General features: G+C 38.3%; 1 protein-coding gene across 2 annotated transcripts in view; it reads right to left on the reverse strand.

The window, feature by feature from the left end:
• Positions 1-5,793: 5,793 nt before the first annotated feature.
• The window catches only part of ubash3b.S (ubiquitin associated and SH3 domain containing B S homeolog), a 94,460-nt gene continuing 85,954 nt past the window's right edge, over positions 5,794-14,299 (reverse strand). The window contains exons 11-15 of one of the 2 annotated variants that reach the window (XR_005963037.1): positions 13,327-13,471; positions 12,852-12,958; positions 11,731-11,840; positions 8,691-9,021; positions 5,794-6,453 (exon numbers count right to left, since the gene is read on the reverse strand). Coding sequence is in view for 1 of the 2 variants with exons in the window: in XM_018227800.2 (XP_018083289.1) it covers positions 8,884-9,021; positions 11,731-11,840; positions 12,852-12,958; positions 13,327-13,471 (500 nt within the window). In the remaining variant the exon portion in view is untranslated. Of the gene's footprint in view, positions 6,454-8,168; positions 9,022-11,730; positions 11,841-12,851; positions 12,959-13,326; positions 13,472-14,299 lie in introns of those variants that run through there. The other variant, XM_018227800.2, reaches the window with a different exon arrangement.

Below are 14,299 nucleotides of genomic sequence, written 5' to 3' on the forward strand. Positions count from 1 at the left end.
TGAATTGCTGCCCCCATGGATACACGTTTTGTTTCTGAAGCAAACATGGCAGTTTTACCAGTGCAGGATAATAGCACATTATATTTTCATTACTTATGGACATGTTTATTTTTTGGTGTTAATGTTCCTTTAAGCCTTATATCCAGATCTAGCTTGTGTTTCCGCAGTCCTATGATCCCCTTGCCCGTTGTTCCTACCTTGTTTCTGTCTGGTTTGCTATTCCGTATCCTTGTTCTTCCACTCCAGTTCCCCTTACCTGTACTCTGTTGTGTCTCCTGGTATTTAACCTCGGCCTGTTTACTGGACTATCCTCTGTCTTCAGCCTGCCCCCAACCTCGGCCTGCTATACAGACTTTGCATTTTTGCGGCCTGCTCCTGATCTCGACCTGTTATACGGACTTGTCATTGTTCCTGCCTGCCCCTGACCAATGGTCTGGTGTAAAAACTTACACAGTATCTACATTTCTTGTGTTATATTGCCTTAATTTCTTAATTTTCATTAATAAATCAATCTTCTCCATAACATGTTTCCGGCCTATCAACACCTCAAATACCCATTTTACCCTTGTTATACAGCACCTAGACTCCAACCTGCAAGCCACTCACCTGTGGCTCAACCTGACAACTTGCTTAATATGGACTCTGTGGGGGTGAATGACCTTGCTGTGATTTGGAGGATTCTGGATATCAAATTTCCAGATAAAAGATCCCATACTAATAATAAAGCATTTCTATGGATTTTTTCACATCTTCTTTTATAAAACAAGATGAACGAGAAATAAAAATGTACATACTGCAGAGCAGAGCAGTTAAGTCTCTAGGTAAGGAAATATCTATATCCAACAACACCGAGAACTCATATACAATTGCTGGGTGCAAAATTACATCCAGAAAAAAAGCCTTTTACAGAGGAGGAATACTTTAATGTGGTTATTCACCTTCAAACTTTTTTCAGTTGTTTTTCTAATATTGAAGTGTAAAGTTTCATTTTTCCCCTCCTGGGTGGGGGGGTCACCGTCCCTGTAAACTTTTCTAAATTGATACATTTAGTTGATACATTTGTTATCTTTGTCCCTGCTGAACAGAATCTCTGGGTTTCATTAAAGGCAGCTGTTAGAATTGATACAATAGTTGCTAATACTCAAGATGCTGCTGAGAAATGTATCAACTAAATGTAGCAAATTGTAACAGTTTAGATGCACCTGGATTACTGAGTTGCCAGACTGAGACACCAGACACAGGAACATTAAACTTAAAATTTTGGAAAAACTGTAAAAAATAAAAGATGGAAAGTAACTGAAAAAAATCTTTGTTTCTGGTGAACAATCTGAAAATAATTTAATTGAAAAAAGGAAGGTGAAAACCCCCTTTAAACTTTCCAGTGCAGATCTGCCAGTTGTGCTTGCTTCTATGAATATGGCACTCAGCACAAGCTCCAGCGACACAAGGTGCAAGTGAGATCTAGATAGCTTTCCCAGGTGGTACTTGGGCTCCTGTTCTATGTTGCACCTTATGCCGTCTGAACTGTGCACTACAAGTTTTGCACCTGTATTGCTAAATCATCCCCAAGCAGAGGGGTATACAGTCTTATCATTGTAATTGTCACAATTAGAATTAAACAGTTACACTGGAATTCTGGGACTGTTATATTGTTTGTATAAAACATGGCAGCCGGCACCAGTTTTTGCAATTAGCATAAGTCCTACTGATTGGAGGAGACAGGACAAACTGGCATAGGGCACAGGTTGCTTAGCTGCTGTATTCCAAGATGGGTATAAAACACAATCCACATTCAACACGTGTAAATCCACGGTTTTACTACCCACAATAAAAGACAAGAGGATGCAAAACAAAAGAGAAGGACTGGGACAAGTTGAAAGGTAGAGAAGGTAATAAACAGACGTGATGAAGGATATTGTGAATTGTAGAGAAACAGAGGAAAGGCTAGGAAATGTGTGAATGAAGTTAATGGTAGGAAATTTGTGGTGCATATGGAGAAACAGGTAAACAGCTGGTGAATGGACTCATGATGGGTATAAAACCTCTGAATCAGGGCAAATTCCATTTATTACAAAACACAAAACATAACAAATAAGAATGGAAAATGAGTATATTTATCTCTTTACCCTGTAAGATTTGTTATTCACATCTGCATTTCAGTGAATGGGTTCTTAAACACATTAAACATTGATCTTTCAAAGACAAAATCAGTGGAAAACAATATTTAATGCTACACACAACTTAGCAGCCCACAAAGCATTAAAAAGTGCATTTCAGAATAGCTATTGTAAGTAGCAGTGATATGCAGGACTTAAGAGCTGCCAAATAAACAAATGACGTTCTCCGCACTGCCTTTTCAATCTTTCAAAGAATGCATCAAATCCTCGCTTGGGTAAACCGATATCCCAACAACTGGCAAAAATTAAAGGATGAGGAGAGCACTTCTCAATAGCAAAACGCTGTGGTTGTGTTTATTAAAGGCTACTACACGACATGTTTCGGGTCATTACATACCCTTTCTCAAGTGACTTAAGAGCTGCCCACTGATATAGAATTTCAGCCATGACTAGTAACATTTCATCTTGTAGCGCTGAAAATACAAATAGCTTCTTTGGCCCAAGGGCACTAAGGTTCACTATATCTTTAATGCCATGTGTCAGACCAGTTTTCTAAACTGCATATTATTCCCTAGTTGACTGTAATAGGAGCCCCTCAGATCACAGACACAATTTGGTCTACCAGAGCTGCATAAAGGAGGCCATTGACCAACATGGATGTGATATGGGCACAATTTCCTCAAACTGATGGCTCAGTCCAATGCCAATTGGATTCCACAGTGTGTGACCAGTCTCAGGATAATGCCACAGAATAGATATCCACATATGAACCTTCTATGTATTTATATAGAAATATAATATTGGAAAAACATACTTGGCGCTTCTCGTTGTGAAGGCACAAGGTAGAAGAATGTTTCACCAAGTCTTAAACCATGGATCTCCACCTTAGTTAGCTTTAGAATTAGTTATACAATATCAGTAGAGTGGCAGCACAGTTTTGTTTCTGGATTACATTACTGGGACTTGGAGGAACACAAATGTAATGAGCTTCATGAAATTACATTTCCTTTTGTAGTGACCTCTCTATAGGCAGTGATAGGACACTTTTCTAGTCAAATGAATAGAAGAATAGTGTGCTAACTTACTCACTAGGATTAAATGAAGAAAACCTTAAAGGGATACTGTCATGGTAGAAAAATTTTTTTTCAAAATGAATCAGTTAATAGTGCTGCTCCAGCAGAATTCTGCACTGAAATCCATTTCTCAAAAGAGCAAACAGGTTTTTTTATATTCAATTTTGAAATCTGACATGGGGCTAGACATATTGTCAATTTCCCAGGTGTCCCAAGTCATGTGACTTGTGCTCTGATAAACTTCAATCACTCTTTACTGCTGTACTGCAAGTTGGAGTGATATCACCTCCCTCCCTTTCCTCCCCCCCCCAGCAGCCAAACAAAAGAACAATGGGAAGGTAACCAGATAACAGCTCCCTAACACAAGATAACAGCTGCCTGGTAGATCTAAGAACAACACTCAATAGTAAAAACCCATGTCCCACTGAGACACATTCAGTTACATTGAGAAGGAAAAACAGCAGCCTGCCAGAAAGCAGTTCCCTCCTTAAATGCTGGTACAAGTCACATGACCAGGGGTAGCTGGGAAATTGAGAAAATGTCTAGCCCCATGTCAGATTTCAAAATTGAAAATAAAAAAATCTGTTTGCTCTTTTGAGAAATGACCAAATTGGCCAAAAAGCATTATTGGGCTAATTTAGTAACGTAGAGGCTTCACTGCACCGGTACCATTATCTAAAGCAATCAATCTGTTTGTTTTTTGCTTTTATTTATTAATCAAATTTCTTTTTTTTTCCACAAATCTTTAAAAAAAATGTGGCTTTTCTGTACTTCTTTAAAACTCAAAAATGTTTAGATTTAATAAGGGGCATATTTATAGTGGAAGTTTTAAAGTTATTTTAAAGTTGTTAGAGTTTTTTACAAGACGTTCGAGTTGTCATTTGTATTTTCGAAATGTGTTAACTAGAACTCACCAATACGAGTAATAGAATACCAGTTTCAAGAACAGGAAGCTCGAAAATTCGAATACGCAAATCCGAAATTCAAAAGTTTTACTTCAAATTCAAGATTTATCAAATTACTATCGAATTTTTTTAGCAACACATTTTTTCACCTGTTTTGACCTGTCGAGTTCCCTGAGAGACTACGATAATTAGAATATTTGAATTTTAAAAACTCTAAATCTGCAATATGCCCCTTTCGTCTCTTCAGGAGGCCAATACTTTCTCTTGACCAGCTGCCTGATGATGAGGTTGTGAAGATGTGCCCCCTACCTCTCCGGCCCTACTGTGGGACTCACTTTCTAGCCTGCCCTCCTCCACTTTCCTCCTGCAGGTCCCTCTCCCTGGCTTCCTATTCCCTCCTGCTGGCCCCCCCTTTCTGCCTTTCCCTCCTCCCCCCAAGTTTCGCACAACTCCAAATTGACATGAAAGTAAATCTGCCCCTACATGTAAAAACCACAAAGAAACACATAAAAGCAGTCAATGTGAGCTGCGCTGATCGTACCGGACCATTTTTAATCAATTCAGACTTTTACAGGTTTTCTGATTTTTCCTTGTGAGTAATTGTCAAAAAAACTTGAATTTTTAGAGCATCGTCCTGTGTTTTTTTTCCATTCATACTTTTTATGTTCGAATCTTTTAATAACTGTAATGGCATTTTTGATAATAGAGGAATATTGTTTAGTTTTGGTTTCAAAAACCATTAAAATTTGACTTTTGATAAATGGGCCTCTTACTGTACTTGTGAAGTTTAGTACGCATGTTAGGAAACTAATCATTTTTTCCTTGCATAATTATTATTAGAAAAACAAAAAAGTAAAACGCAGAAATTAAAAAAATATTTACAGACCCTGAAAATGTCTGATTTCCAGAACCCACCAGCACACCCTGGCCTCTCCAGCATAAGTTGGCCCGGTGCACAGTCAAAATGGATCGGCAACCCCAATTGTAGTCAGCGTAATAAAAGAAAAACTGGCACTCTGAGCTCGATGCATGCGGGCAAAGCCCTGCGTGTTTATTACAATGTAACGTTTCGGGGGCGGGCCGTTTAAGTTACATTGTAATAAACACGCAGGGCTTTGCCCGCATGCATCGAGCTCGGAGTGCCAGTTTTTCTTTTATTACCCTGAAAATGTCTGCTCATTATTTTGTCTGTAAAGCTGGCCATAGACGCAAAGATCTTTTCGGACCATGTGTGGAGAGTCCCGACATTTTTCGCCCGGTGGAGATCGTCGTTTGGTTGATCGGACAGGTTAAAAGGTTTCTGTCAACTGGCGATAATATCTCTGCATGTATTGCCGATTGTAAGATTTTCAGAGGGAAATTGTCACTAGCTTTGTCGGACATAACTTTAATACGATTACTGTCAGGGGCAGAACATCGGCTGATCTGTTCTTTTCTACTTTATTTGATCTGAATGTTAGTGGCAGATCGGGAGATGGGGAAGTCAGATCGTACATTGATTCGTATGATCGGATCTTTGCGTCTGTGACCAGCTTAAGGCCAGTGGCACACCAGGGGGCTGGTTTTAAGGCAATTCTTAGCAAAAAAATCCAAAAACCCCTAAAAGTCTGAATTGATCAGCGGTCCAATCAGATCAGCGCAGCTCCCATTGACTTCTATAGCACCTCAACAACTTTTACTTTTTTGTGTTTTTTACGAATTTGTAGAGCTTTTTAGAAATACAAGAAAACCATGAATTTTATAAGATTCGTTGAAAAATTTGCAATTTGATTTGCATAGAAACAAAGAAAAGGCCAATCTTCTCCCATCCGCCCTTCTTTTTTAGGCCGAGATCTTCTCGGTGGATGAGACTAGCCTTTTCTCTGCCTGCCTGGTGTCGCACTGACCTAAGTATGTATTTTTGTGAAAAGTAACCTCTTTTAAACCTGTAACTTTACACTGGCAAAGATAGATCCAGCCATGACCGATCATATTTTTACAGCTTGCACATACAGTATATAGTTATGAATAGATAATAATATCCATAAGACACATCAAACATGCCACTTAGGCTTTTCCTCACAACATTAACAAAAAATAGCAATTTTTTGGTTTGATTGTCTGGCTTTTAAATGGTTTTATTTACCAAACTTACTTAAAGAAAAATATATTGCATAATACTCTGCATTAAATTATTTAACTAAGCACAATTATGAGACTCCCCATAGAGGAGCAGGCTTCTGTAGAACATATATCTCTACCATGATTTAGTTATGGCAGATTATATATTTGCATCATCAAGATACAGTTAAGAATAGAAAACAAGGAAACTTTGGCAGTTGGGTAACAAGCCTGCTTTTTCTGAATGGGTTCCAGCCCCTTTATAGTATAACAGAGCTCATACTGCCTCCAGTTATAGAATGAGTTGCCTGGTGAAACAGAAGCTGATACTGAAGGTTTAAATGCATTAACAATATTATTATAAACCCTATTATTATAGTTGATATCTTCATTTAAAGAAATTGCAAAGACAGTCATATTTGAAGTTCCATGAACAGATGCTACAATTCCTCACTTCTTGAAAAAGCATTGCGTATACAGCATAATGACAAAGTTCATGAGAATGTCAAGATTTAAATCACTTTAAAATGTGACTTTGAAATCATTCTGTGTATTTTGTGCTATTATTTTTTTAAACAGAATGGTTTAAAATAATGCTTTAACTTGCTTATCTCTTCCCACACTGGAGTCATTTCAACCTCCTCGGTACCACAGGCACAGAAGCACTTGAAGCAGATGAACACCTCTGAAACGTTTGCTGACATCATAATAAAAATGTAACTTCTTCATTATTTCCAGTGCCACCTGAAATATTTGGTTTATGTTACAGTTTCTTGAACAACAGCAGTACCAAACAGAGCACCATACTCTTCTACATTTTAATGTTACTGCACCAACCAAGATTGTATCAAGGTCCGAGACATAGAAGGCGTCCCTCCCATGCTGGGGTGGACTGTATGTTCCTCTCGTCCTACATCCCCTGTGTGTTTAGCCCATATAACCAAGTAACTATGGATTGTTGAAGCTATCAGCTCTATATCTCTGCAAACGGGCATCATATAGGCATCAAATTACAGCTCCTGAAGTATAGATTCCAGACTGCAGCCAAGGAAGAAAGCATCCAAAGGCTACCTGGCCATACCAAGGGTTGTTGTTTAGCATTATATAAATACATACAGTACATTGATATAAAACCTACAGCTGCTACTTACAATTGCTAACAACTTACAGTTGACTAATGGAGAAGAAATTCATGAGAAGATTTGGCCTTATTAGTGCTCATAAGAGACATAGCACATTTAATTTCGGGTTAAAGTAGCGGTGGCAAAACAATGTCTTTTTACATATGGGGAAAGTATTAATTTAATAAATATTTTACTTGTTTGTGACATACAAATGTTGTGTGGCCCATACAATGTGAGCCATCTGTATCCGAGATGATGTCTCCTTATCGTGGTGCAGGAGATGGTTTATACTTAAGTGTTACATACTTTGTCATGTGTCATACCATACAAGGTACTGTCTTTATCAAATGCTATAGAATGTCAGGTAAGTCTGTTCCATGGGTTTCTTATCATATTTAAAGGTACATTTCACTTTGACATTGAGGGGCACATTTACTTAGCTCGAAGGAAGGAATAGAGTAAAAAAACTTCTAATTTAGAATGATTTTTTTGGCTACTTCGACCATCGAATTGGCTACTTCGACTATGACTTCGACTTCGAATCGAACGATTTGAAGTAAAAATTGTTAGACTATTCGACCATTTGATAGTTGAAGTACTGTCTCTTTAAAAAAAACTTCGACCCCCTACTTCTCCACCTAAAACCTACCGAGGTGCAATGTTAGCCTATGGGGAAGGTCCCCATAGGTTTCCTAACAATTTTATGATCGAAGCAAAATCGTTCGATCGATGGATTAAAATCCTTCAAATCGTTCGATTCGAAGGATTTAATCGTTGGACTGAACGATTTTTCCTTCGATCATAGGAAATGCAGTAAATCCTTCGACTTCGATATTCAAAGTCGAAGGATTTTACTTCACCGGTTGAACATCGAGGGTTAATTAACCCTCGATATTAGACCCTAAGTAAATGTGCCCCTGAATGTGCCTACAAACTAATCCAGCAGGAAGGAATTGCTAGTAAGCAGCCTAACAAAATGCTTAAGACCACTATAGGGACAAAATAATTGCTTAGCAATAAAATGTGATAGTACTTGTTTCCTATAATTAGGATAATTGTACCTACAGTACATCCTAGTATTCAGCAAATACAGTTTGGTATAGCTTAGGAATTGGGGACTTAGGATTTTCTTTTTTTACTATACTGTAACCCTGTAGAGATAAGATAAGAAAGCCAGATGCAATATGTTTCTGCTCATAACACTTGCTAGTTCAGCTGGTAACATACCAGATATTAAAATGAGTTTGCTGTAACCACAAATACGTTGAATAGCATGGTGTCCTGCTTGGCAATTTGCACGGTGAGCATTAGGCGAGGTTACCTTTCTATAGAATGGCTGCCAGGGCATGCATAACTTAACATTTCCAACACATTGTTGGCAGGAATACATTTGTTTGTTTAATTTACATTTTTTTTTTCATAAATACCAATCTTCAACAAAAAGTATTGTGTTTGGACTACACTTCCAACCCTTTGCTTGTATTTGCATTTTGAGGAGACATATTTTAACATTTATGTAAGGTAAGATATGTTTTCTGTTATAGAGGGCATCCATTTGTTTTGCTTATTCTTGTAGCAATGCCTCTCTCCAGTTAAAGCCGCCTGTTGGTCCATGAGTCAGCGGGAGGATAGGGGGGTCAGTTAATTGCCACAGGCCCGAATCTCCAAGCTCCTCGCAGCAACAAAGTCCCAAGTATGGAATCTGTAATACATGGAAAACAGTAAACAGCTATAGTTTAACATACAAAGAGAAATACTGCCCAATACAGTAATTTGATCTATTATTCAGAATGCTTGGGACCTGGGGGTTTTCGGATAAGAGATCCTCTAATATTTTCAATCCCCATACCTTAAGTCTGCTATAAATCAAATAATATGAAATAAACCCAAGAGGGTTGTTCTGCCACCAACAGGGTTTCATGGAGCTTAGTTACCATCAAATAAAATGTACAGAGAAAAAGGAAATAATTTTTAGAAAATTAGAATTATTTACCTAAAATAAACTCTGTAATTCTGCGCTTTGCAAATAACAGATGTTTAGATAAGAGTTCCATATCTGTATTGTTAAAAAGGTATGTCTTTATATGGCAAAAGCAGGTATTTATTTTGAGCTGAAGGTTGCTGCCATTGGGATGTCACTAGTCTGCCTCATAATGAAACATGATGATGTGGCGATCAGCGATTGGCTGAGCACAATGTCATTAACTTCTTCTGTAAAGCCCCAGAAAATAATTCCACTTTGAAACAGAAAGTCAGCTATCAGGAGACAGGAGCGCGCACTTAAGAGCTAGTTTAGTGCTTGTCGCCCCATCTCCTATTTCAAAAACAGTGGTACAACTGGAAGACGGATTTCATGTCATTATTTCGTGTTAAACATTAAAAATCAATACCTTTGCCAAGGCCAGTAACCATGAAAGCCTTTAATGCCAAACTTTGACAAGTAAAAGTTGTTGAGGTGTTATATATAAGTCAGTCGGAGGAGCGATGATCCTAATCGGATCTTTTAATAAAATTAATGGCAATTGTTGTTTTAATGTTTGTGAGTTTAGTTGTGCTTTTAAAAACCTCTAAAACCACTAAAACCCGACCTTTAATGAATAAGCCTTCACCAGTAAACTGGTACACACATACAGTACATAGTAACTGAAGTCTGTTGTGTTACCGAACCTTTTATTTATAGTTGTGACTTTGTGAACCCAAATAGTAATGAGCAAAATTTTCACTGGAAAAATTATGCTCATAGACTCCAATGGTGAAAAAAATGGCGACAAAAATTAAATTGGACGTGTTGCATCGCGCAACAAAAAAAATTGACGCCCATAGACTTCAATAGATTTTGGCAAATCTTCGCCTATTCGTGAATCTTTGGAGAAGCGAAACAGGTCAGATTCGCCGATCATTAGCTACAACTATTTAAGGGATGATTTTTGTAGGTGTCGGGCAAACGCGGCTCAAAACCCACCTGGTTTCCCCAATCCATCCTTAAAAACCCCATTCATTAAAGACTTGCACCAAAATGTGCTCTTTGCTCTTCGGTATAGTTGTGGTATAGAACAGGGTTCTATATTGAGCACATTTATGCTTATTGACCCAAAGGAATCCTGGAACTAATGCCGACTTTGGACCAGGCGGTAGCTCTAGCATTCCCTCAAGACCGTGCAACTATATGCACAGTGTGCTTGCATATAAAGTAGCAGTTTGACATGTGCGTTCTTTTGATTTGATGCATGCATCTATGCACAAGAGTCTTCTAATTTCAGTGCGCCACATGATGTCATCTCGCTTGGCCAGAAATTCAAATATTAAAAGGCATCATGTCCTCATTCCCATCGCCCGGCGAAGGTCCATTGTACATAGTACCTGGGTGAGCTTCTAGTCTGGTTTCTCTGTTCTTTGACACTTGCCTGTCCCTGGCCACGGCTGTATCGCTGCCTGTTACTGACTATTCTTCTGGATCCTGACTCTGTACTGGGCTGACTGATTACAATGACACTGGAATTCTAGGAAAAACACTGCATTATGGGGAAAAAGCATGCTGATTGTGCTCAAAATTGTATTCAGCTTGTGGTCATAAATGAGCCCTATATTGTACCAACTCCAGGATGGCCTGCAGCACTGGCTGCGGAGACCAGGTTGGCCTCTGTCTGATTTGTATCACTATTCTGTGTAATACATTTTCAACAACTGTCTATTCCATTTTGGAAGAGAAATAGCCTAAAGTGTGTTTATTCTCCATATGCAGCTCTAATCTCATCTGCTGTCTGCAGCTCTGCAAAATATATTGCAACATATATATAATGTTTAATTCCATTAAGTCTGGATCAATACTATAAAACATATGTTACTTCTTTATCCACATGACCATATGTATAATATTTTTCAGGGAAAACATCCAAATGATAGAGCAGAAAAAGAATTGCAAAATAAAATACAAATTGCAGTGATTTTAAAGAGGTCAATATCCAAATAATGATGCCTGAGCTGAACGTTAAAAATACATCTTTCATCTTCCCATTTGTATAAAGGCCATTAGTGGGAAATGAAAACAGGGCTACTTTGCAATCATTTCAGCAGGAGTTGAGATGTAAATAGCATAATTCAGCCAATAGCAAGGCCGACTTCTGTTTAGGATCACTGAAATGCTTCATTGTTTCTCAGTTTGAAATGTCATTACCCAGAGGAAAAAAGTAGCTTGTAATCAAATACAATTATTGTATTGTGTGTTTGATACAGAGTATGTGGAGAGTACATAAGCCTCTTAAAGTAATCTCCTGCAATTCAGCGATTTATGAACATATCATGGATCCTATTCTTATATTTGTAGGAATGGCAATCAGCATTTTAGCAAAGTGCATAAGCCTTTCCACTGCTAAGATGGGGTTTATCCAAAAAGAGTAATAAAACTCAGTACCTTTCGAACCACCTGCACAAAGTCCTTCGAGTTCTGTGGTGTCAGGGCTTGGAGCTGGCGCGTGCATGCTTCCAGAGAAGAGGCATGTGCTACAATCAGAACATTTTTTCCTGAAAAACAGTTAATATATTATTTATTATCAGTAGCTCCAGTATAGCCTGATTATTAGATCTAAGGTATAATGAGCTATTGGAAATGTGCTAATAAGCTGGCAAAGATCAGGTTTGTTATATATCATGCAGCTGGTTTACAACAAAATAGCGCCATTATTCTCATGTGTCACCATCCAGTGCTGCAGGGCACAGAAATACATATCCATCTGGAATATGGGAACATGCTGCCATCAACATTCAGTTCAGCCCTAGTGCATTTTACATACTGTATACTATATCTTCCTTTAAAGCTGGTCATAGACGCAGAGATCCGATCGTACGAATCGAGGATTCGTACGATTTTCGGACCATGTAGGGACAGTCCCTGACATTTTTCATCTGGCAGAGATTGGTTGTTTGGTTGATCGGACAGGTTAAAAGGTTTCGGCTGCGGTTAATATCTCTGCATGTATTGCCGATCATACAATTTTCAGAGGGATACTGTCACCAGCTTTGTCGGACATAACTTTCGTACGATTGCTGTCAGGGGCAGAACATCAGCTGATCTGAACAAAAATCGAAATCATTAAAACCAGAAAAAATACAAAATGCATACCAAATGCAAACTGTCTCAGTATATCATTGTCAACAAATCATATTAAAAGTTACTTTAAGCCATGGCGTTTTTGCTTGGGAGAAATAGTTTTTTTGCACTAACAATTTGTTGTGCTCATAGACCACTGAGTTTCTAGTTTAGAGACTGACCGGTTACACACAAAAAACACTAACACCATAACATAAGGTGTAGATAACTTTTAGCAAAGAAACCAGATTACAAAGGGTAAAAGATTACCTTTAACCAATTGCCAACCATATATCATAAATGATATGGCCTTGGTTTCTGGGACATAATTACAGGTACCACAGAGTTTACCTTTCTGGGTTACAAGGGGCAAAGCAGAATGAAAGAGCCTTTCATCTACTTGAGCTTGTCCTTTTATAAACCTGAAAGTTTCCAGTATGACTTACCTTTGCCTTTACAATCACTCAGAATATCCTTGGTAACCTGGAAGCTCCTGCTCATATATGTATCATATGTTTCAGAAACCACTAATTTGCTGACTGGTATATGAGGTCTATAAAAGAATAAAGTACTTTAAATATGCTTCATTATTTACAGAGTGTGAAAGACTATTGTGCATGTCCAGAAGTTCACAAAGATTGGAATTATGTGTCTACATAAAAATCACTTCCGTTATTCAACTATATATAATTCCATAGATTAAAAAAGTCACTTTAAGGGACTAAGCATAAAGGTTTCATTTAAGCCACATGGCATCAAAGGCTTTCTATTTAGTCCCTTTCTGTAAATTGTATAAATGATACTGGACATACTGTATCGCAATGTATTATTTCATGCATTATACACTGTATATAAGTATTTGATTGCAGCTGAAGAAGGAAAGGCTAAACAACACTATAATGATGTCATATTGAAGACTACCTGTATGTTGTATCAACACTTAAGTTGGCTGCTGCTAATTCTGTTGGGGAAAACCAGGAAGGAAGAGTGTTTCCTGATACCCACTTGGTCCACTCAAACAAGGCCGGTTCTATACGGATTTTTCCTTTATTCTCTTGTTTAAGACCTTGAAAGAAATGAGACCATGTAAAGTACTGCTTTGTTTCAGAGATGTTCACAGTTTCCGTGAATTCCAGTGGCGTAACTAGAAGTCACAGGACTTTATAAAGATTCCACTAGTGTGGGTCCTGTTCAAGTCATTATTTTAGTACATACTCTGCTGTGTAATCTGCAAAAGGTGTTAGGGCTGGCTAAAGGGTACACAGCATTCATTAACCCCTCCACTCCAGTCTCCATCTGAACATACTCACTGTTCATCCCCTTATTTACTCTTGCCCCTATGAAACTGAAAGATTCTAAAAATGTACCATGCTCATGGGTGAAACTAAGGGTAAGCAGCAGAGGAAGCTGACTAGGGCGCAATAGGGATGGTATGTGCACACAAACATCCAGCACAAAGGCTGAATTGCTTTCCTGCTTTTGCTAGTGGCGTTTCGCGGCCAGCGAATAAATTTGCGCAACCCCTGCAAAAATTCGGCGCCATAAAAAAATTGGATGTATGTCAGAAAAGCCGATCACATCAAAACCATTGCGTGGCATCACTGTTCAGACACCCATTGACTTTGAAACCAGCGTCAACGTGAATTGACGTGGGCGTCAAAATTTATGCAGGTGTCAAAATTCTGTCATTTTTCTGGCAAATCGCAATGGGAGACATGCGCCCATCACTAGTGGTGAGAAAGAGGAGAGAATAAGTACAAGGGGGGGTTGTTAGCTAGTCTTTTGGGTGAGAGCACTTGGGGCACAAATACTAACATCTTTCTGCTGCCTTGGGTTTTTGCACTTATTTATTTACATTTCCCTTATTATTTTGATATCCAGCTAAGCATACTGA

This window comes from Xenopus laevis, chromosome 7S, assembly GCF_017654675.1.
Source record: "Xenopus laevis strain J_2021 chromosome 7S, Xenopus_laevis_v10.1, whole genome shotgun sequence".
Taxonomy (NCBI): Eukaryota; Metazoa; Chordata; class Amphibia; order Anura; family Pipidae; genus Xenopus; species Xenopus laevis.